The sequence below is a fragment of the Cyrtonyx montezumae genome, unplaced genomic scaffold (genome assembly GCF_038088225.1).
Source record: "Cyrtonyx montezumae isolate F1298 unplaced genomic scaffold, pur_monq_1.0 scaffold_18, whole genome shotgun sequence".
Taxonomy (NCBI): Eukaryota; Metazoa; Chordata; class Aves; order Galliformes; family Odontophoridae; genus Cyrtonyx; species Cyrtonyx montezumae.
This window is the reverse complement of record NW_027071914.1, coordinates 2970465-2997148: the sequence shown is the minus strand read 5'-3', so window position 1 is coordinate 2997148 and position 26684 is coordinate 2970465. Positions and strand designations below refer to the sequence as shown.

Sequence of the window (26684 nt, the reverse complement as noted above, 5' to 3'; positions counted from 1 at the left end):
AGACCGTGGCTGTGGTCCATAGTGCTCGTCGTGAACAATAAGCACTAGCCAGTTTTAATGCTGGGGAGGTAGTAACGTTTTAGCACCTCCTTTCCCTCTCCTCCCGTACTTTCACAACTGGTTAAAGAACAGTGTGTCCAGTTGAAGAGGCCTTTTATTTTTTTGCACATATACAGCTTCCAAATGGCTGGCATGTGAGCGTTATTCTGCCTTTGAAGGAATGAAGAGTTGGTTAGTTTTATTGCAAGGTTTTATTGACTTCTGTAAAACTTCTCACCTCTTGGTTGAAGAGAATGCCCAGGAAAGAGGGGAAGTGACAAATCTCAGGCAGTGAATTGCTCGTTTCCAGGCAGCCATCATAAGTACAGCTAAATGACCAAGCCGTAGCAGTCGTGGCTCAGTGAGAGCGTTCTGCAGGGCCAGGAGAAGTCCAGCAGGAGAAGGCTGCTTCGAATGTTTTATCTGGGGCTGAATGTCCCACGTACGAGGAAAAATGCAACTCTGTGATGCATTGTTTCATTGGCATAATAATTCGGGTATGTGATGTTTGGCTTATGCATTGTTCAGGGCCAAGATCTGGCCCCATATGTGGAATTATTAAATGGCAAATTAAGTCAGTTAATAGAATTAATTGAGTCAGTGTAATCCTTTTAATCAGATAGATTTGGTCCCTTCTCAGATGAATTAGAATCCATTAACAGATAAGTCAATTATTGGACTAAATTAAATCTAATAATAATGCCTGCTGCTCACAGCTACGCTAATTAATCTAAATACACTTACCTATCTCCCAAGGTTGTGGGTTGGTGTTTTTTTGTTTTTCTTTTAATTTTTTTCTAAGGCGTAATTGATGTACCTAAAGTGCTCTGAGATTCCCTAGATAACAGAAGGATCTATGTGAACAAAATATTATCTCTTAACAGACTATAAACTAATTAAAAGACTGATCTATTTACAGATTGCAGTTTTACTTTAATCTCCTCAACCTATTTGGAAGGGTTTGCACTGGCTCAGTAAAACAATATTCCTGCTATACGCTTATTATTACTTTACAGGTTCCTAAGTGGTCCTTTCATTCAGAAAATGAAAGAGGGAAGGAGAAAAAACAACCATTAAAGTGCTGACAAAAAAAGAAAAGGACCTGGAACCTTTATATTCTACCTCCGATAAATGGTACAGATAGGGAAGAGAGAGATCAGTGACCTGAAACCTTAGATCTTTTCATTTATTTTCATTTCACAAAAGGCAGAAGACATTCTATCCTGTTTGTTCGCTATCTTTGTATCCGGTGCGGTCGGTGAGAGAGCTCTCTTGGTTGGGTGAAGGCATTTTTTGCCTCATTTGTATTTCACAGCTATGTGATTTTTGTTTTAAAGTGTTTACCGTTGTCCTGAGGGGCAAAGCGTGGCGATAGACACGCGGACAGAAGTGAGGGGCATTTGTGGGGTGTTTGAACTCGCCCTCTCTATGGAGTTGATTTTTATTTACGGCGGGTACTTGTCTGTCCGTAAGGCAAGGACGCGGGTGGGTTGTTAGTTAGCTCTGTCCCAGTTAAAGAAACATCTTGTAGTTTGTAACGTGGGAGGCTTTCCCTGAGGATGTCCCACACCAGGGACACAGCACTCAGGTGTGGTCTCTCTCCTTCCTTGCATGCTGTTGATTTTGGCTGCCCAGATCCGGCGGGGCACCCTCTGCAAGTCCCTGTGAGCTCGGTGGTGTTAAGCTCGGGACGCGGCAAACTCTCCCAAAGCAGAAGGTTTTCAGAGGTGGACAAAGCGTGTGTTTGCTGACAGGGTCAGTAAATGTGGGATCAGGCAGCCCAAGAACAAAAGCAAAGACAAGAGGTGTAGTGCATGGGTGATGCAACTGGACACATCGCAGGTGCGTGTGGTGCAAATACACGCTGTGTGCGCGTGCCCTTTTTTTGGTTGGCTCTCAAGCTCTGAAAGTTGCAGCTGGCAACTGGAAGAGTGCAGAGGAAGCGAAGCACTGGGGGTGTGGGTGCCTCCTTTCCAGGGTCACCCCGCCTGGTGGTGTGCACGCAGCCAGCAGTCCCACTGCTGCTCTCGCTGGAGCTTCCCAAAGATGCCAGTGGACAAGCCCATGGAGAGCACATTACAGCTGTCTAGACATAAGCCACGCTCCATCCCGCCAGAGATTTCATCTGTGGTCGAAGTGGGCTCTGTTCCATGAGGAGGTGTAATATGTGCGGAAAATATTATTATAGCAAAATAGCCTCCTTTAATTGACTCGAAATTTTGCAGGATTCCTTCCTAGGTTTGGGTAATCCTGCGCTCTCCAGAATTAATGAGCTGACATAGCACTTCTTCGGGTTTGGCAGCTTGACAGCTAATTTAGAACTCCCTAAACTCATTTCACTAATGACTCCCATTTGTTCTATCTCAAAGCCTGGAAACAAATGCAAAATACCAGCGCCATTGTCCCATCCTTAGCAAGTCATTCTTTCCCCCTCAGTGTTTCTGGCACCTTAACAGCAAGCTGCCTTGGGAAAACTGATTAACCCTTTCCCTTCCTAGAATAGTTAAAATCAATTCTGATCCCCCTGGGAAGGGTCAGGAAGGAGAACTGAACTCGTCGGGTCTGGAAGGCACTGAATTAACCTGAGAGGAGGTGTAGCCTGTGTAGTGGCTGCAGCTGGTTGAATGTAGCCCTATTTCCACGAGCTTGGTGTTCAGAAACCTGCTTCTCATCCCAGGAACCACGTATGTGCAAAAGGACCTGTCTGGCCCAGTGCAGATCAGCCGGCGAGCCTGAGTGCACCGTGCTTTGCCTTGTAATTTAGTCAGCTGAAACATCAGCATGGCTGTTTCCTATTTAAACTACGTAGTGCTGCCTCCCGTCTCTTCCCATTACAGTTTTGACATGACAACAAGACAAATAATTTTTTTAAAAGACCTTTTATCTCCTCAACCATTTATTTTCACTTACTTAGCCCGGGGGCAGAGCTGACCTCAGTGTAAGCGATGATCATTCACCATGGCAGCTGTACAGTCATATGGGTCCTGGTGATTGGCCTGAGCCCGAGAAGCCTTCGCTGTCCAGCTGCTGCGTTGCCTCTCGGTTTTTTTTTTTCCCCCTCTTGCCCAACATCTTGCACGCTTTATTATTGCTATTTTTTCCCTTGGATTGTGTCCCTTCGCAGCCGGGCGGTGTGCTTGGCAGCCCCGCGTTGGCCGCAGGTGCGGGGAGCCGTGCAGCCGCTTTGTTCAGCCACGGGCACGGGGCGGGGGCCGGACCTCCCAGGCTTCCCCGTGCAGCGAGGGGGCTCGGCCGCCGTCACCTTCGAGTTGACTCTGAAAGGTTCAGCAGCCACGTGAAATATGTTGTAATCGTCTTATACAAACCATCTGTACATCTAAGAGTCTGTTTTGTTTTGATTTTTTTTTTTAACTGCTGAGTTCTGTGTCTGTGCCAGAATGCTCTGCTCGGGCAAGATGAGATGTTCGGGGGGGGTTGGGGGGGAAGAATCCGAACCTTTTGCTTTTTGGTCTGTGACAAACCTACTTCAAATTTTTGCCTGTTTCCTAAACTTCTGGTTTTTGATATCTGCCATCCCGAACTCGCGCTGTGCTTAGTTTCACACCTGAAGTTTGGCCCTGTGTGGTGTAAGTACCTGTTGGAGCCCTTCCAGCAGAAGCTGTTTGTTTTCCCTCTGACAATTTCCCTACTTTTGGATCTTGAGATATTTTCAAGAGCCTTTAATTTCAGGGAGAAAAAGAATCACCTCTTCGCTCTGCATCTGAACTCCAGGCCCCCATAATCGCTGACTGATGTCTGGAAAACCTACACCTGCCTGTCAGTAAATACTAGGTACTCAGAAACAATGAAGAGAAGTAATACAAAGGTCTGCTGATAATTTGTCATTTTTAATTTCCATGTGGAGTGGAAGGAGAGCTTACAGAATGAAAAATCTTTATTTTCATGCAAGTTGTAAGAGGGTTTTTGTTAACAGTTTGTGTGTGTGTATAATCCTATGCTGTGATTTAAGTGTTCCCATTAGAAATGCAGAATAGGAAATAGGATCCCATCTGTGAGCAATTTAAGAGGAAGTGAGACAATGGAGTCGATTGCTGCTTCAGTTTAGATAATCAATACAAATATTATTAGTATAGTGATTTATCTTCCTAGGCACTTTATGAAAATGTGAATGCCAGACCCTGAAGACAGGTCAATGTGATATTATCTGTTCCTGCCTTGCCGTGATTATATTTCTTCCCCGCGAAGCCTGTGCAGCTGCTCTGCTAAATGTTCTTCTCTGTGATGAAATAACACAGAAACAAAGTTGGGGCTTCCCTGTCCTTTCCAGGATTGGAAAGAGGCCCTGAAGATATTAGTGCAAAAATTACTTGTGTCCAAGAAGTACCTATACGTATGACGTGGTTGTTGGAAGATGAAGTCCTAGATTAAGTTTGCATAATTTTAAATATTTCTAGGCCACGAGTGTGTACGCTCAAATGCTGAGAAAACCCTTCCTGAGTTGGTTTTAGTTGTTCTATTTTCATGTCCCTTACGAAGCATTGCAGTGTGCTTTCTGAGGCTTTCTCATATCTAAGCATCGGGATAGTCATGAATTCAAGTTGATTCGTGGAGCACAAAGAGAAGTACCCAGAGAACAGGCTCGTCGGCATTTCTGAAAGGCTTTTTGAATTGCTTCTACCCCGGGAAGGGGAGGGACCCTGTGAAAAACACTGACTTGTAGAAATTTTTGTCCTCAGTGTACCTAACTGTGCGCTGTCAAGTGCATGGTGGGATTTGCCCTTTGTAAGGAATGTTTGGAGGAGAGAGAAAATGTCAGTAACTTCAAGCAGAACATGCCTAATTAAAGAGAGGACGAGAAATGAAACCTTGGAGTGTGATGAGCACAATTCTGCGTGAAGATAACGTGGTATCTTGCTAGGGTACTGTTTGGGGGACCTAAATGCAGCAGCTTGCTTTGCTGGAAGCACTGTATCAGCAGTGGTAGCACTGCTCCTCAGCTGGGGCATGTCTGCTGCTGCATGCTGCCCAGGTAAGGTGCTGGGATGCTTGGGCCAGAGCCTCCAGGCAGCAGAGAAGGAAAGACCTTGGCTTTTCATGCACAGCAATGCAGTACAACTTTCATCCTTAACATCCTTGGACATCTCTCCCTTGTCTGCAGCAGAAAAGCTGTGACACACCGTGCGGATTTGCTGTAAGGATGATGGCAATATGACTGAAGAGATGCTGAAGAGATGGTGGTAGCGGGGACCAGTAGCCTGGTTCCAGCTAGTTACTTGGTGTTTTCAAGGTGCTATGAGGACGTTCTTGTTTTCAGGTTTGGGTTTCTTCAGGAAAGGTGTTGGGCTTTATAAAAACTAAGGCACTTTAATTGCTCAGGTTTTACCTCTGCTTTTTCACAAACCAGATAGTTAGGAATTTCCGCCGTTGCGAGGTGGAGCACAGCAAACATTCGCCATGCCAGTAGCATTGCGTGACCGTCTGGAAGAGCAGGGAAGGGCCCTGTCCCCTGTGAGCCTGCACAGAGCTCAGCAGAAAGGTGGAAAATACAAAGCTCTGAAGAGGAGAAATTGCTGATGCATGACACTTGGAAATCTGGAAGAGTCCGAAAAGGGAGCTGAAAATACCCCCCAAAAATGACTATCTGTGGCTTGAACGAAATAGTGTCCGATCAGCATTCAGAAACCGCTGAATTCAGACCGTTCCAATACTGGCATTTTCCAGACTGCCTGCCAGTGAGATGCAGAGGAGAAAACGTGTAGAGCGTCTGCGGTCTCCTTAGCTCTTGCAAGACGGGGAAGGCGAGCTGGAAGCAAAGGGAATGAGAAGGCCCTTAAAAAAAACCCTCTTTTTCTTCTTATTGTGAAGAAGAGAGGAGTGTTGGGGTTGGAGGGTAAAGGCTGCATGGCTGCACTGGGTGAGCATCTTTCTTCAGGAGCCATGCCAGCCATGGGTAGTCCGTGCTTTTCTCCCTACTGAATTTTTAGTATTTTCAGAATGCCCGTAAGAGACAGTTCAGGCTTTTATAGTGACATAGGAGCTAAGAGCTTCTAAACGTCTCCTGAGCTTTGTGTCCCCATGTTATAGTCGCTTTAGAAAGGCGTATGCTACCTGGAGTGTCTGAGTTTGAAGCATCGCTTGGTAGTGCTCAAATTTATTTTACCCTCATATCTGAGGTCTGAAGTGACACCCTGCGAGACCTTCTCCCCCTTTGCATTTGAGGCTGCCAGAAAAGGCACCTTTCTGACCAAAGCAATGAGAGCAAATCCTGTCTTCTGTCTTTTGTGGCCCAGCCTTCTTGTAGCAGTAGTGAGAGTTGGGTCCTCTCCAACAAGCAGCTTCCCAGCGATTGCAACTGGGTGGCAGCTGTGCTGCTGGAAGGATCTGCCCCAGGTAGCGTGGTGGAGAGGAGGCCTTGTCCTCTGGCACTGCTCCTCTGCTTCTGTTCTCCATCACAGAGCTGTGCTCATGCGATGGCAGTAGCAGGTGTTGCAGTGATGCAGGCTGGAGTGTGTTCTGGTTGGTGCTGGAGCATGTGGTAGGTGCACTTGGGATGCAGGCTTCACGCTGGTGTGGCTGGCATGGCTTATACCCGTTGTTCTCAAGTGCTTTGTGAAGAAAAGTCAGGAGAGGAAGCAGACAAACAGATATGGAGGTCACCTGCAGGCACTGAGGCGCTGAAGAATCTATGGTATGGAGAAGCTAAGAATCAAGTGGCATATTGAGACTAGCTAAGTCTAGTAAGTGGAAAGGTAGGAAAGTCTGAATGGCTTCACTGCTTGGCCAGGCATAGTCTTGATACCCTCGCTGTGTCTGTGGCTCTCCCTGTATGGGATAGAGGTGAGAAGTGTCCTTAACACGAAATCCCTGTTAGCCCTCCAACAGAGTTCTGGATTCACAGTTTCCAGGGGTGCATTGTGTCAGAGCATGGGTGATCTCAGGTGCTGAAAGATGGTCTCATGAGTGGTGATGTCTCAGGTTCCAGGAGTTAAACATCTTGCCTTCAGGTAACTTCAGGATAAATCCTAAGCAAAATCTTTGCTGCTGTGTGGTGCTGGAGGGATCACAGAGTTGTATCTCTGTTGCAGCCGAGGCCTGGTTTCCTTCTTGCCTGCGGTCACAAAACTCCACTGACTTCAGCAGAGCTGTTCCTGAAGCTCCCCGTGAGACTGAAAGGAGATTAAGATCCCAGCAGTGCTTCCCGTTCTTCTTGTGTCTTGCACCTTTGTTAAGACCTTGCATTTCAAACCATTTTAGCCAGTGGGAGGCAAATCAAAGCTGTTAGGTTTTAGCCAGTGACAATAGTACGGTGCTGCGTGGCCAGCCCAGCCCCTTGTCTTTGTGGGACATTTGATCAGCAGTGATTCTTGCCTTTATTTCATTTGCTTCTGCATCTGCATTCCTGACTCTTTTTTCAAGTTGAATTTTTAACTGGTGGTTTGTTAGGAGCAAATAGACCAAAGGATATTGACTTTACACCTACTAATTTGGGGGTGCTAACAAGTAAACATAAAAGCTGGGTGATCACTGTGTAAATGAATTCACCTGGGGGGACTGGAGGAGGGGAGCTGAAAAGCCTAGCAAAGAAACTGCAGTTTAATCTCGAGCTGGTAACCTTGTGTGTTCTTGCAAATATAAAGAGTTTGTGTGAACATTTGATGGTCACCACTTTGTGCTTTGCCAGGGTTTTCTGGTGCTGGAACTACTAAACCTGCGTGGGCATAAGAAGGAGCTAAGATCCTAATTAAAAGATACTGAATGTGTTTACTTGGAAATGAAGTGCCCTTTACAGCACTGGTGGAACAAAGCTTTCTTCCTGCAGCATATGCGTGTGGAGCACAGCAGATGAGTCAGGATCCATGTAGCTGTGGGGCTGGCGAGCTGTGCGAGTGCAGCAGGCAGAAACAAATCTTGTAAGGCATATAGTAACTCTAATATACCTAGAATAGATACTGACAAGGGCGAAAGTCAGCAGTGTGGGAGACATCAGTTCTCCAGCTGCTGCGTGGAGGCATGCAGTGAGTGATGTGTGCTAGGGGTAAACCTCAACCTCCACAGTGAAAAACTGAGATAGCAGGAGCTGTGCGGATGGGGCTTGTTGATTTAGAGTGGATATTAATATGTTTCTGATGCTCGTTAAGCAAATGTGAATCCGTGCAGCTCCAGGTGCTTTGGCTGCAGGGTTTATGGGGCCTGGTTGTAGCATGACTGTGGACAGTTTCACTGCTGCTGGTTTTCAGAGCAGCTGCAGATGTTCCTGTCTCTCTGACAGAATAACCACGCATCCTTAGGTGCTCTTAATTCAAGACAAGGATGTCAGCTTTCCTGGGGAGAGTGACCTGCTGCAGGGGAGCTGGAGCACAGCTAAGGAATGATGGATCCTAACCCTGATGGTCTTGCTCTGGGCAGAGGGCTGAGCCGGATGACCTCCAGCAATCCTTTCCAGCCTGTGTTATTTAGTGATTTGGTGAGTGTCTTTCAACACTCAGGACAGACCTGGTGGTTAAAGCAGTCAGTGATCAGTTGCTTTGGAGGCACCGATTCTCTGGATGTGGTGGGATCCTTAGGAAGTGTCTGGTGGTGGCCTGTCTCTCCCTTTCCTGCTTGTGATTTTGTATTGAAATTCTGAAGAATTTGTAGTCTAAAAAATTAGGTTTAGGCAAAATTTCTCATAGTCTTTCTGCCCATCCCCTCAGTTTGCACTGGCTCACGTTTGTCAACAGCTTTCTGCACAAGGGCATCATCTGTAGTTCATTCAGAGTTCTGCGCTGTGCAGAGGAGGGGCATGCTTTGGGCCAATGCAATAACCAGTATGTGCTATCTTTTCTTATTTCTGAGCATTAAACCGGTTTCCTGTGTACTTTGAATGGAGAGGAAAGGCAGAGGAGGAGATGGCCCAGCCCGTGCCTCTCTGCAGATTGCTCCCAGGCTCCAGACCTGAGCCTCCAGCCCTGTGTACCCACTCCAGGCTTCCTCCCACCAAGGCCTGCTCTGCGGTTGTGACTTTCAGCCCCAGCCCTGCTCCTCGCTGTCTGACCTGGCTGAAACCAATATCGCTCTCTCAGCAGGAGGAATCTGAGGAAACGCTGCAAATTTCAGCTCCTGGGGCTAAATTGTTGTGCTCTTTAACAGCAAACTGTGTTGAACTAATTGACAACCAGCTTTAAACATACCCTGATCAAGCAAATGCACTGATTTATTTTTTCCTCTCTTACCAAGCGTTAAGCAGCTTCCAGCTTGGTTTCCTCCCCGAGAGTTGGATAACTCATCTATTGTGTAGTAAAACTGATGGCGGTTTTGACCTCTGTACAATCCTTCCAGTGTGCTGAGGGAGGAAGGAGCTTCTTAGGCTTGTATGACTGTTTGACCACTCAAAACAAAACAAAACAAAAAAGCCCAACCCCAAACCACACGCAGCAACAAAAGATGATCCATTTTCTCTGGATGTCTTTGAAAGAAGCTCAGTTTAGAGACAGACTGGAGAGAGAAGCTATTGATTTTGTTTGACCTCCAAACAGACTGCGGTCAGTATATTTTCCCTGTTGGAAGCGGTTCAGAGCTCTGAATTTCAGTGTCAGTGTTTGTATTCTGAAGTGCACCAGAGCTTTTGCTGCTTCTTTGATAAAAAGCAAGCTTGAAGGAGAGGTATATATGTATTTCCCTCTGGATCTGCCTCTCTTTTCTCTTTCTGCCCTATATAGCTTGGTTGTGTTGCTGGTTAAGCGTTCACCATTCCTTCTCACTGGTGTGCTGCAGGTTAGTGGTTCAGGCTAGGACTGCAAGCAGCAGTTCTGTGATCCCGTCTTGCTTTTTGCCCTGCAGAGCCAGGTCCTTTGCCTGCCTGCACCCTTTGCTCAGTGTTAGGAGAACTACTGGATTTCGGCTGCTGGCGCATCCTGCGCTGCTGCAGCCTTGGTTTGTTCCTCCAGCTGAACTTTCCTGTCCTGGGCCACCTGGTAGGTCTCGAGCATTTTTCTCTTTCCTTCCCCATACACAATGATAAACCTTCTTAAAAATGCCATCTCATCTTACACTCTGAATAGCAACTTATACATAGGAGGGCTTTCTTGATTTGCACTTGGTCTCCTGCAGTGGGACCAGGTGTTCTGCCCGGTGACTCCTGTGGTCACCACATGCAGCGATGGCTCTGCTTGCTGCAAGGTGATGTCGTTTGTGAATGTTCTCGTGAAACGGCTTGTGGCAGCTGCTGTGTCCTTTCTGTTGCACCTACCTACCTAGGGGTGATTTCAAGGGTGCAAGGAAGGATGTGTGGGATGTGTGAAGGACACCAAGCGTGTGATTGTCAGGTGTCATGCAGACTTCTGGGATCTCCTTTGAGATGAGCCGTGCCAGTCAGCATCCCTCCACGCAGAGGTGTTGATTGCATTATCTCCTCGTAATTTAACATAAATGCTTTTCATTACTGTGTACTTGGTTTGTGTGTTTCCGCCTGCTTTGTGGCAGATTCAACATACTTAGCTACTAGTTAGCACATCAAAGGGCAGCGATAACCCGGGGGGTTTAACTGAGCTGTGGGCAGAGGTGGGTGATGTTGGATAGCTCTCATAGGGCTTGCTTCTAGCTCAAAGGGATGGACATTCCTGACATCACGTATGGAAAAATGGCTGGCTCTCATCTCTGCCAGCCTTACGTGTACTCCTGGCTGAGCCTCAGGTCAGGGTGAAGGTGCAGAGATCCTGACTTGTGACTGCCTGGAGTGTACGTGGTCTGCTGGCAAGGACACGACACCAGTGTCTAACTTCAGCTCTTAGTTTCCTGGAGCCATGGCCCACGGCTGTACAATAGTGACTGCTGGAATACTGTATGTAGCATGAGCCAGGTCAGGCTGAGGGTGCAGCCCGTGCTGTGTGTGTAACCCCAGTGACTCCCAGAGCAGGACTTCAGGGCTCCCCAGAACGTCTTGCCATCTTCTACCCAAACCCCGCTCTCCCTACATCTGAATTTACATGAGCCCTTTGCAGTGGCTTGGCCATCACAACTAAACAGCGAGGGAAGGAAGCGGAGCTGCTAAACCTCTGCACAAACGTGAAGGAAAGGAGCTGATAGGGGGAATAAGGTGAGGCCACTGACGTGCTCTGGGGAGCCCCCAGCCCCAGGTGGGTGCGACCTGCCGAGCACTCGCCCAGTGCCTGCAGTCCTGGGTGGCAGTGATCTGTGATCCCACAGTGCAGTGTTGGGATCGCAGCTGGGCACTGGGAAAGCAGCATGGCAAGAAGCTCATGTGTTGTGACGGCTTTTGTAGGCATTTTCCAGCACGCTGCAGTGATGGAGCAGAAAGATGACGATGTCTTTTTAATGATCTAAATGAAAAATGAAGCGCGCGTAGAAGAGCTGAGATGTCCTTGTGTTCTCAGTGACTGTAATCTGTTTCTGATAGCAGGGTACTGAAATAGCCCTTTGATTCTCAGAGGTAATTGTACCTCTTAATTAGCCGAAGAAAAAAAAAACAAAAAAACACTGCCTGAGATCTTGCTATATAAATTATAATTAACCCCTTGGCACTGGAAGTTGAGATTTCCTGCCCCCGAGCACAAATGCAGAACGCATTAGCAGCACTTAGCGTCAGGCACTCTCGCCCACCGCAGAGGGGTCAGCTCGCTCCCCAGTGAATGCCGCTGGCATCCAGGAGGAAAATGGCCGGGACACCGTGGAAACCCGAGGGGAAGCACTAAATGCACCATTTGGAGATGTTTGACCTGCCTTTTTTTTTCAGAGCTGCAAATGCCACAGCAGGAAGGACAACACAGACAAACCCGGTGGGGAGATGCGAGCCAGGAGAGGGATGTTCCCGGCAAGCGTTTTTGTTCATCGACATGGCTGGGTGGTTCGCCTGGAGAATGGCTCTGGGGGCTCCCGCTTCACACACCTCGGGTGAAATAATTGTCTGCTGCCAGACACACTCGGCTGTGCCTGTTCTATGCAGAACGCACCAGGCACGGGCGACTGGCCACCCACTGTTATCATTCACTAGCATCCTGCTTTTTTGTCTCCTTTTCATTTGTGTCTCTCCGGGGATGAATTTTAACTCTTCCCACTAGAGGTGGACCCGGAGTGGAGTGCCAGGTTGGGAGCTGGAGGGTGAATGTGAGTGTCACAGTTGTTCTGGGCCGACTCTGCCTGCCCTGTGCCCTGCCTGCCCTGCTGCACAGGTCTCTGTTCGTTTCATGCTTTGCTCTGGTCCTCCTAGGGAACGATTGTGCCCTGTAGGGTCTGGGTTAGGGGCTGTCTGCTGTCCCTTCCAGAAGCTGGCACCAAAGCTCCTTCCTTGGGGTCAGCTGGCTCCTTGGCTCCTTCTGGGCTCTGTTCCACCATGTGCATCACCCAGAGTGACTCTGTTTGCCATGGGCTGTCTGTGGTTGTGTGGCATATCTCAGGGCTGTTGTACACCCGTGGCTCTGATGTCATGGTCCCCAGCAGCAGCATCCCTGAGCTTAGTGCATGGCAGCAGCTGTGGGGCTGAGCTGGCATGTTTCTCGGGTGTCCTTGTCCTGCCGTGGCACAGGTGAGGGGCAGCTCCACTCCTTGGCATGGCCATGGAGCTGAAGAATTGTCCATCAGGGCTGCCTTTAAATACTGCAGCTCGACTACTTATAAATAAAAGGGGATTTTCCTTCTGCATCCTCCATTCTCCTTTAAGACTGTAGGAGAGGACACAAGAGGAGAGTAACGAGGTGTCTGACTGGGGAGGAGCAATACAGGCATGGGGTAGGAGTGCTGGAAGGAGGGTTTTTCCTTTGCATTTTTCCTTTGAAAATGTGAAGTTTTTTTAAAGTGAATGATGTGCTGATGGAAGAGTTGGCCAAAGAGTCCTCCAAGCTAAACAAGCTGTGTTTGTCTGTGCTAGGACAGGTGTAGGCTGGACACCTAGAGCAGCATGCTGTGTGCCTCCAGCATGTCTCTGACTGTGCTGAGGGATCCCTGCACAGATCTGTGGGGTCCCTCTGGGGTGGGGAGAAGGATCCCCTACTGCAGGGAGAATAGAAATGTGTGTGCACTGGGTGAAGTCGCATTCACGCTCGGCTCTGTGCAGCAAGGCTCTCTGCAATATGGTGATATCGTACAAATGATAAATCAAAGCAGAATTTAGGCTTCTATTAAAAGTCCCTACAGGCATCAAGACAAGCTGAGCCTAAACTGAAACATTTGGGAAACACTGAGAAGCTTCAGGTTGTAAATATGGGACTGAATCTGAGCTTTACAGATGATGTGTGTCTCTAGATAAACTGAAGCTAGGATAAGCAACAGTAATATGTATTTTACTCTATCTGTGTTGGTTCTTTAAATCTAGAGTAACAACAGATAAGCTGTTAGATATATTGCTGCTTTGCTGCTCTTGTTTGTAATGCCACAGATGAGGACTGGCTTAGTTCTGTACTTGATTTAATATTACAGTTCAGCTTGGAATCTCCTTTTCTAAATCCAGACTCGTGCTTTGAATGCAGAATGATTTTGGAGCTTTTTAAAGTACATTTATTATACATAAAACTAATTTTACGGTTCTGACAGGTCTTATTTAAATGTCCAATGCCAGATGCCTTTTGTCCCGAGTGACTCTAGAAAGAAAAAAAAAAAAAAGAAAACCAACAAAAAAAGCCAACTTTTCAAGCTTTTCATGCCATGATAAATGTAGTAGAAGACAGGTAGATAGTCTTGGCTGTGCTGTGCCTTACCCTATGCTGTGAGTAACAGTTCAGAAAAAAGCACGTTTCCGGAAATAGATATAAGAAACCAAAGGTGTTGAAGGTAGGATAAATGGGATATCTGATTTTTGCTATTTTTGTTGCCACTACTCTGAGAATAGCTGGAAGAGCGGTGCTATTTCTGTCAGGAGAGACCTTTAAAAGGGGCTGACAGAGAGGACCTCCTCCAAGGTATGTCATCCAAGGGCTTTCTTTGGCTGCGGGTGGTCCCAGTGGACGTGTCCCCATGGAAAGGAGGGAAGAGCTCTGTAGCTGGTTGGTCACTGTCCTCTTCTTTCAGCCTTTACTGAAAATTGATTACAGCCCTCTGAGAATGACGATTATATACTTAATTTTGTAGTGCATTGTATGGCAAAAGTGAGTGGCAGTAGCACAGCATGTTTCTTTGAATTGGAATTCACATCCATTTGTAATGGCTCTCATTTTAAATCTTACAACGTGGAGGAATTTCCCCAGTGTGCCAGAGCATTTCTTATGGTAGGTTGTGCTGCTACCTCTGCTCCTCTGTGTTCGAGCCACAAGAATCCCACTGAAAATACCATAGCGTCGTGCAACTGTATTTTGAACATGTTTTTAACTTGCTGGAAGAAGGGAAAGTTACAGGGAGCCCCTTTGAGAAACTGTACAAACGTGCTTATATTCCCATCCATAAAATTAATTGTCACAATTTCAGCTCAGCACAGAATAATAAAACCTGCACAGTACACAGAGAACTTTACATATTCTTGCGCCAGACACAGCTGATAATGTTAATTCAAGTAACTCTGCAAATGCCTTCTGCATTTCTTCTCGTTATCCCCAGCTTGGAGTAGTCACAAACACAACAGTGGGACCTGGATGGGGCTAACATCTGGAGTACGTGAAACCATCATGGTGTTGGCATGTGGGGGAGATTTATGTGTTTGGGAGTCCTCGGTAAGAGGATATGGTGGTGCTAACATCACACCTACTTCATCGCTGAGGATGAGCAGCCAACCACCGGGCTGCCCAAGCTGGATGGATGAGTGCTTCAGGGTAAATATGGGCTGTCCTACACTTCTGGCCACAAATAAAGGAGCTTTGAAGAAGCAAGAGTACATGGGGTTCCCATCGTTGTCGTTCTCTGCTTATTGTTATTTTTGTGTACGTCGGTATTTTTTTTGGGTTCAGCCAAGACTGGGAACAAGAGAGTCAAAATAACTTCAGCAAAGTTTGTTCTTGTGGTAATTCTAACCCTCTGTGGGACAGGGAAGGTTCACGTTATTTCCAGACCCAGGAGACTCCAGTGCTTTGGATGCATTTCAGCTGCGTGCTCAGGGCCAGGTTCTGAGGTCCTTGTCTGTTGGTCTTTTCTATGTCAGTAGGAGTTTATTCAAATGAGAATGATCAAAGACATCAGGGTTTGGCCCTTTATTTTCATTTTAGGTGCTTTTTCAAGCATAACAGAGCTTCTGAACTTTTTGAGGCTCATCCTTCACTAATTCCAGACTGAGAGCCTGGCAGCTTTTCAAGCAGTTTTCCTGCATCTGTAGAAATACTGTCCACTTGAGCTGTGTTTGGAGACAGCAAGACACCCTGGTGAGATAGAGGAATTTCTGTGCTAACATTTTAAACGTTTCTCTTTCCAGGCCTACGTCTTAGTCATTGCAAGCTTGCAGGTGGTAAAGTTCAGCTCAGAATTTGTTCGCTGCCACTCCCCGCCCAGACGTTTTTAAAGCACACAACCTATTGCCTCCAGTTTTACTGAATCTTGTCTAAATAAGCTTATTCACCATAGCTGAAGCTACTGCCAAAGTATTTTTAGTCTCTTAGGTTAGATTCTGCATAAAACATCTGGGAGAGGCGAGCCCTGATTCTCTGTTGCTTCGTGCTTTTTTCTCATATCTGCAGATGGGCACAAATGGCTCTGTGTCTAACCCTAACCCTAACCCTAATCGGGACCAGACTCTGAATAGTGCAGACTTGGGCTAAGAGCATGGTACTTACGATCTTCATGTTGTCCTCAGATGTCTTTTTATTTATTTTTATTTAAGTTGGGTAAAACCTGTAAGACTTATCTTGGTATTCATTCCAGTCTTATGTCAGCTGAACTATCACATAATTTTCATATATATGGACTGATTAAATGCCTCGGAGTTCGGTGAATTTTCATTTGAGCATCTCCCAAGATGAATATTATTGCTAATGGAGTTAGCTTATAGGGATCGTGTCTGAAAGCTTTGTTGTCCCTCAGTGACCCAAGTGGGCAATCCTGAAAGGAGTACTTGTTTGTTTTAGATTCTTGTTTTTTTTGTGGTTTTCTTTCCTTGGTATTGCTGTTCTGGCAGAAGCAGTAACCTCCTGCAGAGCTGTGAGCTCACCTGAGGGGACCCAGAGCACCAGTAGCTCCCACTCATTCCTTGTGCATCTCTTGTTGGCTGCTGCTGCCACGATCCAACAGGCTTAAAGAGCAGATGGTTCAGCAGTGTGTGAGTGATGGTGTAAGAACCTGAACATCTTTAGGGCCTGGCTGTCTCTGCCTGTACACCCTCAGTGTGCTGTGCTTGCACAGCTGTCCTGGGCTGGGGGCTCGAGATGGTGTGGCTGGCACCAGCGTGGATGTTTCTGCATGCCTTGGTCTCATGTCATGTCAGTGAATGCTGTGTAGATGGCTCAGGGTCCTGGAGATGAGACAGGACATCCTTTTGCTGCGGGATGGTTGTTTGCAATGAGAATGCCAGAAGGCATTTTTGGGAGCCCGACGCCTTTATCTGCCAGTTCGGAGGTAGAAATCCCAGGAAGCTGCTCTAGCATGCTAGGAAGGGATTTTAGGCAGAGAACAGACCCTGCAGCCCTGCATGGTCTGTATGGGCACTCAGGGGCTTCCGATGCATGCGATGTCCTTTGTGTGGAAGTATTTGCAGGATCAGGTTGCTGCAGTGTAAGTGCCTTTGAGGTCTTTGCTGCGTTATGGATTTTCTTCTGGTGCAAATATTTAACCTGCCTAGTTCCTGAGAGCTCCAAGCACTGGTGTGTGCTGCTATGAGAGTGTCGGATCATCTCTGCAGACTCTGGTTTGTTCACATGCTCTCCTCTGCAGACCTGGAGAGATGCCATGGGATGTAGTGCTGAGCTGATGCCCCCAGGGGTTGGTTTCCTGAGATCTTGTCCTTCTTCCTGACTTTGCTGCAGACTGAGCGAGAGAGTGTGGCTGTCCTTGCAAACCTGGGTGCTAGGAAGTGTTCGGAAGTACCTGGAGTGAGGGCCTTGGGGCCCCTGTTACCCCACCCCGCAGTGACCAGGCCCTGTATGGTGTGACACGTTTAGGTCTCAGGACAGCCCTGGTGAGCTCACAGTGCTGGTGTGTGTGTCAGTGCTGCCCTGCTGAGCACCAGCCTCACCAATTCCAGTGCTTTGTACCTGAGTTGGCCTTCAGAACCGTACTGTTGGGAGGAGCACACAAATGAGAAAATAAAAATTAAGATGCTGCGTAAATTCCCTCACCTGTCAAGAGCCTGCAGGCCTCGTTAGACCCCGCAGACTTTGCATAACTTTGGCGTTGTTCCCTCTTATTTTGTCATGAATATAAAGTGAAGACAGGGCCGTTCTCTCCGACGTTGTGGTCACATAAAGGATTCTCATTTCTTTTGGATGGGGGTCAGGCAGTGTTTTGAACAAGCTGCAGCTATTTGAAGCAGGGTTGTGCAGAAGAGCCTGCCCTTGGCTGGGGTTCTCCCTGCAAGCGCAGCCCCAACAAGGGAGTGAGTCCTGTTCTCTTAGAGGACGATCAGGTCTGTCTGCTGCACTCACAGCCACTGCTTCTTCAAAACATCTGTGGGTCACCCAGTCCTTCTGCACCTTCATTGCATTTCCCCTTTACTGCCGCTTTGCACCTGGCTGGCACCTAGGATTTGGTGGTAAATACCATAAAAACTTTCTGGGTACCTTTTTCTTCTCTCCTTCCATGTATTTTTCTGGCTCCCATCCTCACATTTCCAGGAAATATTTCAAAGATAATTTGGCATATTTTCTGCCACCTTCACATATCTTCCTGGCTTCGTGTTTTTTTAGCTGGAAGATAGCTTTTCAACATATATATGTAATCCTTTTCACCTAGACATGTGAGGAATTCCAGTCTCTTCCAGTGGGAGTTTTCAGGAAGGTTTAGGTTAAATGGGCCAATAAGGCAAAATCATGTAGCAGTAGATCTTACCCTCTACAGACATCTTTTTTCTTTCTCTCTCGTTTTTTTTTTTTCTGGAAAATGTATCAGACTATCTAGCTGTCAAAGAATTTAAACAATAATAGCTGATCTGAAGGCTAGAGCACAGAGCTTTTGAAAATAAAGATTGTAATCTCTCTGCAGAGCACCCGGGGATGGATGGGGCTCGAGGTGCTGCGTGCTGGGGGGGCTCGGTGAGGCTCACTGCCACCAAGGGCCCACGTAAAGTTCCCGTGTGTTTTTTGGGACTGACTGATTATAGCTGTCTGGGCTGAAGTCCAGCATCAGTGTTCGGGCTCTTGGGAGAATTCAGGGAGAGATGGGCAAAACATCTCCGGTGTGGATGTGTGGTTTAAAAAGGAGAACATGTAGGGTGGAAACCAGCTGGGTTGTGAGCCCTAACCCAAGGCCAGACTGATCTGTCTTGTGGGAAAGGAGGAGAAGGGTCCCTGAAGATAAGAACATGTACTCAGCATCTTAAGATTCAGCTTTTCCAGAAGTGGTACCGCTCTCTGGGTTGCCTTAGCCCATGCTTGAGCAGCCAGGATCGCAGCAGGGAGCAGACAGCATCTGCTGAGCCTCTGCTCCCTGTACTTGGACATCAGGAGCTGCTGAGCTGGGCCGTGTGGGTGCCTGCACGTGTGTCCATGCTGCTGTAGGTGTTTGTCCATCACTGCTGCTCAGTGCGAGCAGTGGCACTCCGCTGGGGGGGAGTTGGTGCCGGCGTAACCTCTGCCGCCCATGGGGAAGGTGAGTTCCATTTAGCTCTAAACTATAATGTTATTTTATTAGATCTTTAAACTTTATTTAAATTCTTTATTTAAAAAGGGGGAGGAAGGTATCATATTTTAATTAGTAGCGGTGTCAAAGGAGACCTAGATTAATTATTTGAAATCACTCCATCCAGATGGTTTTAATTTTCACAGCAGGGAACCGGCATCTTTTTAAGGTGATATTTTTCAAATTAAAATCAGCTTGGATATTACTCATGCTGGCTGCAGTGTGAGGGGCTGGGGGGGGGAAGCAAGGCGCGTGCTCTGTGTTTGTTCATCTGAGCCTGGGCACACGCAGTGTCAGCCCGTGCTGGCTGTGTGCAGGTTGCTGGCCATCTGGCAGCCCATGGATCCAGCTCCAATGAGGAAGTGGAGCATTTAATCAACCTCTACTTCTACTTCGGCTGGATAAAACCCATATCTGATATTTGGGGTTGTTCTTAGCGATTCTAGTAGCAACGCTGAGGCTTGGATGGATGGGGTTGCCTTGTGGCTTAGACGTGGTATTCCCAGAGCGGTGGTTAGTGGAAGGTGGGCAGGCAGTGTGGGTGAACTTGTGTTCTGTTTTTGCCTGCGTGCAATCTGCCCAGCCCTAGCTGGACAGCCCTTTGGAGGCCCCATTTATGTCACTGGATGGATTTGACATGGAGATCGGCAGGCAGCTCCGTGGAGCTCTGGGTATTGACCACAGTTCTTGGCCAGTGCTTGGCGTCTCACATCTGGTTCCCTGACTTTCAGGCTGCTGCTTTCCCCTCTCGCACTGACTTAGTTTCTGTCCCTTCCTCATGGAATCACCAAGGTTGGCAAAGACCTCTGAGATCATCCAGTCCAACCATCAACCGCCTAGCACCAGTATTTCCCCAGTGAGCCACATCTCCTAGTACAAGACAACCTTTCACAGTCACTTCTTTAAAGATAGTCATATTCCTGGCTACTCCCTGACCCATTGCTATGGCACCACATCTGAGCAGCCTCCAGGGGAGCGCTGGTTTGATTCCATCTGGGCACGTGCTGAGACAAAGCATGTGGCACGCAGCTGCGGCTGGCAGGCAGGTATCCATCCTCCAACCACGACACCTGCCTAAAAGACATAGATAAATGTCTGTATTTATGTGTTTGAAAGCTGTGTACTGGTATAATACAGGCATTATCCCACTCGCTGTCAGAAAGAAATACAGAAACATATTCTTTAAATATCCCCTGCGATGAAGATTTAATGAATATATCTAAATGAATGTAAACAGTAACTGGCAAACCCTGAACTTGCATGTGTGACTGGGCTGCAAAGGGAAAACTCCGTTTAGGGCCCTCGTGAGTTAAAGGTGTGTGATATTTGCACTGCTGCAGAAGCCAAAAGCTGACTTTACAAGTGGGAAAAATATTAATGTGTTTAAATGAAACAAACTCCTATTTCTATCCCCATGGTAAATCCTTAACGGTGAACATATTTGCTCTTAGAGGGTTTTAAAGTTTGAAATATGAATGCCAAAAAGAATGTGACTTCTTGCAGCACAGATCAAACATTCTTCAGAGTTTGGCAAAAGCTGTGTTTCTACGGTAAGACTCAGTTCTTACAAACGTGAGAATTTCCAGAGCAGGAGCGTGGATTTGCACTTGCTGACACTTACACATTCTTGCATTGTGTTTCCACCATGTCTACTTTCTCCCCTGCATATCGGAGATGGAGCTGAACCAAAATGTCCAGTCTGCATGTTCCTGCCTCTCCAGGGAAATTCTTGGAATCTGAAACTCGAGCATGACTGGAATTTGAGTTTAGATCAGAGTCAGAAGGAAACGCTGAATTTGAGCGTGTGTAGATTTTAGTGGTGATGGTAACACGCTGTACATCCGAGTGACAGCTTGACTCGCTTCTGCAAATAACATTGCATCAGGGCAGGTGGCATATGGAGAAGGAGGGGCATTCTAGCCCCTGCCATGGCTCCTGGAGATGTTGCAGCACAGCATTTCATCTTAATAACAGGCATGCAATGAAACTGGCCGTATTCCTCCCAGCCAGGTCTGGAGTTGCAGGCTCAGCAGAACTGTATTGCCAGAAAGCAATCAGTGACCTCCAGGAAAGACATCTTGACACACTCAGGACTTCGTAAGAGTGGGTGTTTATCGTACAGAACATAAGCAGTGCCGGACTTCTCCCCCACTGGCTGTCATGAGCACCAAGAGCCTGTGCCTGGGGTGCCTCTGTGAAGCATTTGAGGGCTGCTGACTGTGGGGAAAGGAATCTCGTTCTGGTTGTGCTAATCTTGTCGCTTCCATGAGAAGGAAATCCACTTTCTTACCTCCTGCAGCGTGGAGGATTGCTTCTAGCATTACATTCCTGATGGGGCAGCAAGGACATACAGGGTGCACTTGTGTGTGCCTATTCTGTGCTAAAGTGGCATTAAATCTGAAGCGTCTGACGTGGAGAGATGTCAGATTGGCACCTGTAACCAAGTCTGAAGCTCAGCCCGTGGGTGGTTCTTAGGGTTGTTCCCTTGTAGAGCGTCCAAGCGTGGTGTGGTTCAAGTGGAGGCAATGGGACAACACACTGGTGAGGTTTGCACACACTGACTTAACATGACCACACTGGTAAATGCTTTTTTTTCTTCTTCCTTTACAAGCCCAGCTTCTAGTGGAAACAGACACTTTTGGCAGTCAAGTCCGGATCAAAGGCAAGGAGACAGACTTCTACCTTTGCATGAACAGGAAAGGCAAGCTAGTGGGGAAGGTAAGTGTTTCCTGTTAATTCTTCTTTACCGTGTTAACTTCAGCAGCCTCCTCAAAGCTGTAATGATGTGTACGAGCTTTGCCTGTCAGCCTCAAATGAAAAGCAGGACTGAGGGAATGTGACATTTGAAGGCAGTCTGTACCTTCACCACTGTCCCCCATGTCCTTAAAACCAACTCTGCAGCCATCCCCTGGGATTCTGCGGTGATGTTTTGGATGCATATGGGTTTATGTTTTACAGTTGTGTAAATTGACAGGTGTCAGTTCTGGATCACAGTGTTATGGAATGTGGTCCATATAACTTCGTGGCTTGATTGAATCCTGTCTGTCTTTGGAGTGAAATTAGGGTAAATAAGAATGTGCTAGGAAGGCCAGCAACATAGTGCTGATTTCAATGGCATGTCAGGTTATAGCATGGCAAAGCTAATGCTGAAATCAGAACATCTTACTGGGACTAGGCCTCCTGGTTCTAGCATTACAGCAATATTTTATTACTTTGGATCCCTGCACAATGGAAGCGTGTTGGAAGTTACAGCATATTTACCCATGTAGCTTAACTTCTTTGCTGAAGTCATATTTTCGTGCCTTAACTTGTTTTTGTAGCTTAGGCAGTTCTTCTGAACTGCTGGCGAGGATGGCAGCTCGCTAACGGGGCAGGAGGAGGTTCAAAGCTAAGACATGGCCAAGCACCCCAAAAGGTCCCTCCTCCATTGCTGCACTGTGCGCTGCCAGGAATTAAAATCTGGCATCTTTGTGGCTGTGAAAAAGGGAAGCTGAGTTTCATTTTGAGTCAACAAAGGCAGAACAGTGAAAGCTGCACTCCCAAACAGAAAACAGAAACCAATTGCTCTGATGAAACATTATTTACGTTTGTGGTCCCAAGAGTGACACTTGTGGGACAAGTGCCTTCCCCCAGGGGATCGTTCCTGCCACTTCTGTTTCCTTTGCGAGCACTACAGTTGGTTTTTCGGGCCTGAGCCCAGGTCTGTCAGAGGCAGCCCCAGCAGTGGCACCCTGCATAACCCGCTGGAGAACTGCTTTTGAGAAGCAGGGAGCATGCAGGGTGCTGTGGAGACTTGGAAATAGGTTGTGCTCCAGTAGGACTGGACCAAAGCAGCCACTTCTCTCTGCTTCCTGCATCTCTGCAGTGTAACTGCCTGCTCTCAATGAGACGCCGTTGCTGGACCTTGGAGAAGTAAGTTCTGGACCTAGATGTATTGGGATGCACGCTGCTGCTTCTGAAAATTGCACTGGACACAAACCTGGGCATTAATTTCTTTACACCTTAGTTTTCTAGTCCTCTAAATGCGATAACACCGTTTTCCCCCTTGTCTTAAAAACATCGTAAGGATAAATATGTTATTACCTATGATATGCTGATAGCACAGTAGTGGAGACCTTATAAGCATCCTCGTTCTACGGGGATAAAATTAAGCATGAAATCTTACCGTTTTCTGTAGCAGACTTTACCCCAGCGTGGGTCACTGTTGGTACACACTGCCACCCACATCCTTTCCTGCTATGTGCTGAGTGTCCAGAAGCATCCTGGCAGAGTCGGAGGCTGTTTTTCACAATGTATAGTATATTTTGGCATCGTCAGTTGCCCATTGGGCAAGAAGGCAGGACATTTCTTTAGCTTGTCACCTTTCATGCGGCTTAAAGCTTTTGTTTTTTTCTCGATGTGCTTTTTATAACGTGAAGTTGGCAAACAGTTTGTTATAAAAAAAAATAAATCTATTATTGTAAATACACCATCCGAGCCTTCCCACCCCAGACTGCTGACAAGTTCATAAAGCAGCCGACCTGAGCAGGAGGGGGTACTGAGCATTGTGCTTGGAAGGAAAATGTTCCAGACGCATTGCCCATATTAACAGCTTCTCATGAGCAAAAAAGAAAATAATAGCGTGTCTTCTTGATACCAGAGAGTGTGGTTTTAATTAGTATCATGGTTTCAGCTCTTTTTGCGGCAGGAGTTTGGGGGAATGCTTTTTAGACCGAATGCTCTAAACAGCTAGTAAACCCCAAGGATAACATTAGATAAAAGTTACGCCTCGGCTTATACAAATATTTAAGTTCAGTCTGGGGGTGGAGGAGAATGAAACCCATAAACTGATTGTTTCACGGTTGCCCCGGTATGTTCATTTGGCAGTGGAGGAGCCCTGGGATGAAATCGGTTCTTTTTCTCTGCTCATTTCCTATTGCTTTACACTGCATAATCCCTAACAGTACCAGCATATGCCATCTGGCTTTGTTCTCCTTCACAGTCAGCATTTTTTGGATCCCCCCCAGTTGAAAACCTGCTTTGAATTTAGTCCTTTTTGTTTTCCATAATCACCTACAAAGGGCATTACAAATGGGAGCAGGTTGTTGTTGTTCTCAGCTGGAACTTGAGACAAATGTAAGCGCTCCCCAGACTGGGCTTGCTCCCCACCTGGTTGCATTGCAGGCCAACAGATTCATCCATCGGGTTTAGAAGAGCAGCCTTCAGCTTTTCTATCTACTTACGGGCACCCATGCCAGCTTTTCTGAGTGGAGGCCATCTGAGGGAGTTTTCTCAGCAGCCCCAAACCTCATGTTTTCTTGCTCGCTTGTTACCACACGTGTGTTCACAGCCACTGTTGGCAATAGGGCTCGGAGGTGATGAGGGCTTCTGACGGCATTTATTGTCATAGCACACAACTTCTGAGGCCACCGGCACTCCTACATGCTGCTTGTGAAACCTGGAGCAGGGCAGGGACATGCACGGAGGAAAGAGGAACTCTGAATATCTGTGATAATTCAGTGCTGGGGAGAAGGAGAGTTATTGGTCTTTGTGGAGGAGCTCGGAGTTTCGAGCTGTCGTTATCCTGGTGAGCCCTTTTCTGGTTTTTCTTTCTGCTCCAGCTTCTGTTATCTCACGCACTGAGGATAATAACATCAATAAGGGGGGGACTTGATGCTTCTCAGAGCTACGTCTTCTAAATCTACAGTGAGAATTAGCAGAGCAGGATGTGAGCAGGTGGCCCTTAATTAGCCCGGCCACCTCTAAGGGCTCTTGCTTTGCTGCCCTTAGAGCAGATTTGTGCTATCTAGAATTGCAGGTCTTTGCAGAGATTTCCATTCCCTGTTCCTTCCCAGTCCTCTCCTCAGAGAGCATTTTGCAAGGGGTCAGGGGTCTGTTTGAAGCTCAGAGTGGATCCTTTGGTTCTGGTGCAAGATTACCTAAGCCCTGCCCCTTTCCTTTAGGTGCTGCCCTGATTTCCTCATCACATAGCACACTGCTTTTGGGGATGTGTCTTCTGGAAGGTGGCAGAGCAGACCCTGAGTTATTGCAGGGGTCGGTACCTCCTCGCAGTGCTTACTTTGAAGGATATCTGAGAGTGGAGCCAAAAATGGCCCGAATTTACCACAGGCACCTTCTGATCCCCTAGGGAGAGCTGGCAGGGAACTTCCCGTGGCTGTCTCAGCGTGGAATCGCGCTGTGTGGTCTGCATGGGCTTTGTTCTGCCAATTAGAAAGGGAGGGAAGGATATAGGCCTGGTTTTCTGGTGATCAGGGTGGGGGGTCTTTACAGGGTCTTTACAGGAGAGGGGGCTGACAGCAGAGCGTGGTAAGGGAGCCGTGTTTGTCAGGGCAGTGTGTAGAGGAGGCAAAGGTAATGACTGGAAGGAGTCCAGAAGATTGGAGAAGAATGGGGAAAGAGCTAAGCATGTCTTAGATTTGATCCAGAAATTTCTTCAGAAGATGCTCCAAGCAATCCCACTGATGTTCTTCCATGGTTTACCTTAGCTGGGCTCTGTCTTTTCCAGCTCCAACAGCAATATTGTTCCTTGCTCTTTGTGGGTTACGTTTTGAGAACAGCTCCGTGTCTCAGTGCTTTGAGCCACTGGGTGGACTGTCCCAGGAAGGAGAAGCAGGTGGCAAATGCTGGAGCACTCTGCTCACGAGGGGATGGGGCCTGAGTGCAGCAGCCATTGGGCAGCAGTCAGCTGGGTGCTGCCCCTCCATGTCATGCAGCCATCGTTTAGCTGCTGCGAGTCCTTGTTCTGGGGCAGGATGTGGCTATGGAGAAAATGCCAGAAATAGGTGCAGGGAGAGACAAAAGGGGATCTTTCACAAACATCCTTCCCTGCCAGTTTACTCCGATGAGGGGAAAGTGGAGGGCGGTTGTGAAAAGCATGAGAAAAATGACTGTTTTTTTTCCTAGGTGACTGCGATGACCAGGTCTTTCTGGTTGGTGGTTTCCTCAGCCCGTTTGCTCAGATAGAAAAGTGCCCTGCGTGCCAGCTTTGAAAGCAGATGGGAGCAGGAATCCTGCTAGTTCGAACCCTCAGCTCTGTGCTCAGGCTTGGCTCTGTCTCCTGCCCTCAACAAAGCCTTGGGATTCAGAGCAGTGGGGCTACTGCCTGTGCGAGGAATGGTTCTGGCTCCAGGTTCTGGTTCCGTTTCACGACCTTAGGGAGGAGAAGACGTTTAGAGCTTTGCAGAAGGTGGGAACTGTGGGCTTGTGTCCCCAGGAGCCCCTCCTCATTTATATCACTTCATTGACTGCAAAGAATTCAAGCCAAAGTTTACGGGATGCTATAAAACGGGCAGTTTCCCACTCAGACCGCGTGCTGACATGCACCGTCTCTATTTGGGCTTTCTTTTAAAAATCTTCAGTGACCCCATATACAAACATTCTCAGAAAATCGTTATAATATTTATGCATTACTTTGGAAAAAGCAATTTAATGAGTTTGTTTTTGTTTCTGCTTTCCCTCTGTTAAATACCATCAGTGGGGAAGACCTGCACATGCAAGGAACTCTGACTGCTTGGGGTGACTGGAGCACTGCTTCAGCTTGCAGGCTGCTAACTTGGGTCCTTTTAGGGACAAGTCTGCTGTTGCTGTATCTGGAGCCTCAGAACCCTTCTGGCATTCACTGAGCACAGAGTAGCACTGCTGAGCTTCGTCCCTCAAAGCACGGTCCAGCTCCTCTCAGCCTTGAAGGAAGCAGTGCCAGGTGACGTGTGGCTGTGCCAGGGGCTGGAGGTGACACAGCTCTGCTGGCTGCCCCTGTACCACTCCACCATAACCCGTATCAGCAGTGTAAGATTTTCTCTGCTGTGACAACTGCTTTCCAAGCCAACGTATTTCTGAATCTTACCAGAAAGTTGCTTATACCATATGGCAAGACCGTGTATTTTTGCAGGACAACAAACAAATTGTTGTTAGATGCCAGACTGCTCTGGCAGAGCTTTATCACTGATTCCTGCCAGCAGTAGCCTTTAGGGGATAGTAATGATTTGGGGTTGTTTACATTACAGCTT

General features: G+C 47.4%; 1 protein-coding gene across 2 annotated transcripts in view; it reads left to right on the top strand.

Moving 5' to 3' along the window:
- Window positions 1–26684, top strand: part of FGF18 (fibroblast growth factor 18) — a 63772-nt gene that overhangs the window by 24635 nt on the left and 12453 nt on the right. For both annotated transcript variants that reach the window (XM_065734957.1, XM_065734958.1), the window contains one exon: window positions 21290–21396. In XM_065734957.1, the coding sequence (XP_065591029.1) occupies window positions 21290–21396 (107 nt within the window). The remainder of the gene's footprint in view (window positions 1–21289; window positions 21397–26684) is intronic.